Below are 6,071 nucleotides of genomic sequence, written 5' to 3' on the forward strand. Positions count from 1 at the left end.
TTTAACTATATATAATTAAAGAAAAATATTGTTTAATTTTAGGCATTTTAATATATATTAAATGGCTTATTTACAAAACCATATTATAAACGCCTCGTTTTAACATTTTTGCGTTTTATTACAAAATCTTTTGCGTAATTAATTCGCACTATTTTGCGAAAGATTAATTGGAAGCCCGTGAATTAAAACACGCTATATTACGACCTTTTCGTATATTTTTTATTTTTTGGTGCCTATAGCAATAAATTATTACAATTTTAATTTTTAAAAAAAGGTGAATAATTCTGCTGCTTTTTGTGGAAATCGACGTCTAAAAATATAATGGTAATAATAAAAATGGTTGGTGAAACGAAAAAAGAAATTTGATAGAATTACCAAAAAATTGAAAAATTAAAGCACCAAAACTTGTAATGTATAAAAATCTCGTATTATAACTATTAATAATTTTCTTTTTACAAATATAAAAAGGTGAATAAACGGTTATATGTAATTTGCAAGCCAGGGGAAATTACACCTGGCTGCCTTATAGGTCGATGTTGTAAAGAAAATATCCCTTAAAAATTTTTTGGGTTAATATTTATTAAAAATAACAGGCATTTGTATTAATAGGCCTTTCGTAATGCTAATCGATTAACAAAACGTTATTATAAAAATATAAAAATAAAAATTGATAATTTCTATAAAACTATTTAAAAATGAGCTTTTAAACGTCCTTCCGTTTTATACCCTTAATCGAGCGGGTAAATCACGTGCAATTGGTTTATACGGCATTATACGTAAATTATTATTCGATTATTAATTTGACCGTAATTTCCTTTATTCCAACACCGGCAATTGCTTTTTTTCACGCGGTTAATAACCTCCAATTTAATCGTTATAATAATTTTTAAAACGCAAAACAACGGAAACAACCATGCAATTTACGATGGATTTTTTAAAGGCGGTTTTAATGTTAATTCGACGCGTTTTTATTTTCCGGAACCAATTATAAATTCCCATTATCGTGGCTTTTAACCTAAAAAACTTCCTTTAAAAATAACAATTTTAAATAGCTTCGTTTAACGTTTATATTATTTATTTAATTTATTATTTAATTATAACGACGTCGTTTTTAATTAATTGTAAACTTTTGGCGATCCTTTTCGTTAATAAAAGGGCCTTTTCCTGCCATAAAACTAATACGAAATGGTGATAATTTTTTAAATTATTTTTTTAACATTTTTCAAATCACTTTTTCGATAATCACCCTTTTGGCCGTTTTTTTATTCGTTTATTGTTTTATTTACCTTTTTTACTATTCAGCCTAATTTCGATTTAATTTTCGTTATTATATTTATTATTCCCGACGCTGTCCAAAAAGGTAAATTTTCATTTTAATTTTATTATTATCGTTAAAATTATTAATCGTTATTTTTTAATTTTGCGCCCTGTCGCTTATTTGGGTTATTTTAATTTTTACCTCGTTAGTAAACAAATTTAACAAAAACTTTTTAATATTTATTACAATATTATTCCGCCGTTTGGCCGTTATATTAAATGCAAATATGGTTATTTTTGTAAACCAATTTAAATTTGGTAATTTGGAGGTTTTTTTTTATTTGGCCATTTAAATATTTTAACACAGTTCGTTTAATCCCACCATTATTTTCAAACCGGCCATATTATTTTTACGTATTTACAATTTATAAAACGCCGGTTCGCTATTTAAAAATAAACCCAAAACGGTTGGCACCATATTTATTAATACCACTTTTAAAAAACGCAAAACCAATACGCCTCCTACCGAAATTCCCATTACAATTACTACCGTAAATTTGTCGGAACGTCGTTTATATATTTTAATTTATTAATAAACGTTATTTAAAACTTTAATCGGTGGTAAATAATTATTAAAAACATATTAACAATCGCCTTTTATAAAGGTAATTTTACCGCAAATAACGATTTTAAATTTTGATCGTCGGAAAAACGTCGTTTTGCTGGTTATATTACCGCAATTCGCCAACTTAACGTTTTGTGGGTCGAAAACATTATGCAAATTTAATATAACATTTCGTTAAAAAAAAATAAAAAAGAGCAAAAAAAAGGAGGTTAAAAAAAAATTAATAACGTGGACGTTTAACCTAATACGTAATATTAAAATTTTGTAACGTTGTTTTTGTTTTTTTTTACTTTTGGTAAAAACGTTGCGGTGTTTTCCGGTATTTTCCAACGAGGCGTTTTCGTTTCGCGGCGCGGCTTTTTAATCGCTAACGATATATTCCGTCGTTTCGCGGTTTCCAATTAATTTAATCGTTTTTTAACCTTTTTTCCTTTTTTCGTAATTTCCGTTATTTTTTAACCAAATTTTTAATACGTATTAATGTCGAATTTATATTTTTAAAATTAATTAAAATTTAATTGGGCGTTTTTTTCGTTACGGAATCCATTGGATTCGTTTTCCCTAATATCCATTTAATTTTTTTAATTTCCCGATTTTTATATAATTATTTTAAATTTAAAAAATTAATTATAAAATGTTTTTCCGTTATTATCTCCAATTGTATTAAACTTTGGTATAACGATAAATTATCCGTGCAAATTACCATAAATAAAAAAAACAAATCCAACTTTTTCAAAATGGTCGCAATAATCGTTTTTAATACAAATTTTATATTAAATCCGCTAATTATATTATAAATTTTACTGGCTAATACGCTTTTTATAACTTTATAATATTTGGTCGATAATTAATATTTAATATTACCGGTTATTTAAAAACCCGTTATTTGCTCCACGGAATATTCGTTCCCGTAAAATATCACGTATCCGATTTGGGAATTAAAATTTTTATTATTAATAAAAAATCCGTCGATAAACACGTATAATTTAACCGTTTTAAAATCGTTTTAAATATAAAAAAGTTTTTTTATGTATTTTAGTATTATTAATTAATTTTTTTATTTATTAAATTATTACTTTCGTTATCGGGTTTTATTATTTGCGCGGCGGCGGTATAATCGAATGTAATTTCCGGTTAACAAATCGATATAACGTACGTTTTTTGGCTTATTAAACAATGTATTTATATTTTATTTTTAATTAATTTATCGTTACAAATTACAATTTATCGAATTGTCCTTTTTAGCGCATATTTAAACTTTTTTCGTAAAATTTAATTAAACAGCCGTTAAAGTTTTACTCGCTTTTTGGCTATATAATTGTTTTTAATTTAATTTAAAAACCTCTTTTTTCAAATTTTTATTATTCTTTCCGTATAAATTTCTTATTTCCCAAATTTAACGTATTATTTATTTACATGCCTATAATACCAAAATAATAATTTTATTTAAAAAAAATAAATACGGATTATAATTTAATAGAACGTTATTTAAACGCTTTTTATAATAACGTTAATATATAATAAATTAATATAAATTTACCTTTGCGAATCCGTAAAAAGGTTTAATAAATTTAAACACCGTATTCGCAAAATATTAATATTCGACCTTTTTTGGAATATATACAAAAACGTCCCTTTATAATTTCGTAAAATTTTAAATATACGTTTGGCTAATATTTATAAATATTAAATTATATCCAAATTATTTTATAACCGGTATAAAAACTAATATAAATTTTTGGCTACCCCGCATTATAGTAAATAATTGCGTAAATATATTCTTTTTTAAAATCGCGGTACTTTTATATTACAAAACGTGATTTTTTATAGGGGTAATCCGGTAGCTTTTTAATTTCGTTTACAAATCGCGATCCGAAAATCCTTTAATTATTAAAAAAAAATTTATTTACCGGTTATAAAACGCCTATAATAAACAAAATATTTATTTCCTACTATATAATTTTTTCGAACGGTTTTCCGGGAATTTTAATCCGGTTTTTTCGTTTATAATTAACGGCCAATTCCTGGGCTCGCTGTTTTTTTCCGTTAAAAATTGGATATTCGCCGTTTTATATATCCGTTTTTATAATCGTTTAAATTTCGTTCTCGTATGTTTTTTTAATCCGGAACGTTATTTTTATATTTCGTCGTTTTTTAACATTACGTCCACGGGTGGTATTTATATAATAATTTCGGGTTTTATATTTTCCGTTTTTATAACCTCGTTTGGAGCCGTTAGTCGTTGATTTCCCGATTCTTTGGGGTTTTTTTTTACGTTTTGGCTGTTCGGGTTTTGGGTATTAAAATTTTAACTCCATTAATATAATTTTATTAATAATTGTAGTGTTAATAGGGGATATGAGGGGTAACTTTTAAATGCGGCGTGGTTAATAACCAGTGTTAAAAGCGTTAAATGCATTAAAATATGGAACGTTATACGCAAATAAACAATAATGTATTAGTGGGAGGATTTTATTTTATTTTTTTATATATTTTCCGATATTAAAATGGGGGTCGGCACGTTAAAAGAATTTCTGGTGCCGCATATAAATTTCCGAAAAATTAATTTGTATGGGTTTGTTAAAAACACCCTTATTTGCTAACAAACCATTTTTGGATTCGCCCGCAAAAAGTGAGTTTTTTAATTGAATATAGGGTAATTAATTCGTAAATATAAGGTAGGTATTAAACCCGGTATAAGGTAAATAATCCTATTCGTTAACTTTTAAATCGCAACTTTTATATTTAATAAATTAACGGAATTCCAACCACCCTATTGCGGAATTATATATAATAGGTTATATATTAATAAAGGTGGGTTTGTTACATGCAAAATAATGCATATAATTAACCGGTTTCGTTGTTGTTTTCTTTTTTTTGTTTTGTAAAACGGTGGTATGGTTTTACGCGCGTATTTCGAAATGCGGAAAAGCCATTCACCATATAAATAATTATTATCGAATTTAATATATTAAATATTTGAAAAGGTCCGATCCATTTATAATTTTTTTTATATATTAAAATATTTAATCCAAACTTTAATAATATTAGTATTTTCGATTCGATGTTCGGGCCGTTTTTTGTTTTTATTATTTTATTAATTTTCCTTTACACCATTAATTTTTTAAACTCTTTTATAACCTTGTTAACGGTTTTGGCGCGTTATATTTAGTTTTTTAAAAATGCCAAATTATTGGTAATGCGTGGTATTGCCCCGAATCCCAATAAGGTAAATATTAGGCTGTTTAAACTTATAATAATATTTACGGCTTTTACCGCCGTTTATAATACGTTTTGCGGTGTTGTATTTTTGCATTTAATTTTTATTATTTCGTACGTTTTTCGTAACGGTTTATAATAAAGTTCGACCTTATCTAATAATCAATACGTTTTAATTGGTTTTAAATTGTATATTATACCGAAAAATCGAATTTTTATTTTAAATCTAGCCGCGGTAAAATTTATACCTTAATTATAAATAATAATATCCGGTGGTTTTAAATATATATTAATCCAACATTTTTTAAATATTTCCCATAATTTTCTCGCTATTATATTGTTTAAAAAACGTGCAATTTGGAATATTATATTCGCGTTAATTATGTGGAAAATTGGTTTAAATTCCAAATATATTACGTTAACTACGATTTCGTAATTAAAATTTAAATCGTTCTTTAAAGTGAATTTAAAACGTTGTGGCGCGTTTTTTTTAATTTGGTAATGGTTATAAATACGGTTTATTAATCTTAATATATCCCGGTTAATTTCGGGGCCTGTTTTGTGCAATGTTTTCCACAAACGTCCGATTAAAAAGTGGCCGAATTTCTGGTAAACCGTTTTTAATTTTTTTTCGGTTAAAAAGGTTATTAGCGTGCTTTGTATTTTTTTAAAATACGTTTCCGAATTGCCCGGTTTTAATTTTGGTAAAAAAAATTATAAATGCCCCCATTTGCGTAAAATTGGTATTTTCGTATTATTAATTTTTACAAATTTGTTATTAATATTATTTAAATATATATTAAACTTATTTATATCCCTAATATATAGGAAAAATAATATCGGAATTAATATTACGTGAAACGTTATAACGCCAATTTATATATTTAACATAATTCTTTTTATAACGGTAGTTTTTTGGCCTGTTTTAAAACGCATTTTAATTTTATTCGGGTTTAATTTATCGATTTGG

General features: G+C 25.8%; 1 protein-coding gene across 1 annotated transcript; it reads right to left on the minus strand.

Annotated features, from left to right (window-relative positions):
- Positions 1-5,350: 5,350 nt before the first annotated feature.
- Positions 5,351-5,587, minus strand: PgNI_06642 (uncharacterized protein; the record flags this gene model as incomplete). Its single annotated transcript, XM_031126663.1, has 1 exon — positions 5,351-5,587. A coding segment is annotated over one exon (237 nt), but the record flags the coding sequence as incomplete, so codon positions are not given.
- Positions 5,588-6,071: the final 484 nt, after the last annotated feature.

The sequence above is a fragment of the Pyricularia grisea genome, chromosome I, assembly GCF_004355905.1.
Source record: "Pyricularia grisea strain NI907 chromosome I, whole genome shotgun sequence".
In the NCBI taxonomy this organism is placed as follows: domain Eukaryota; kingdom Fungi; phylum Ascomycota; class Sordariomycetes; order Magnaporthales; family Pyriculariaceae; genus Pyricularia; species Pyricularia grisea.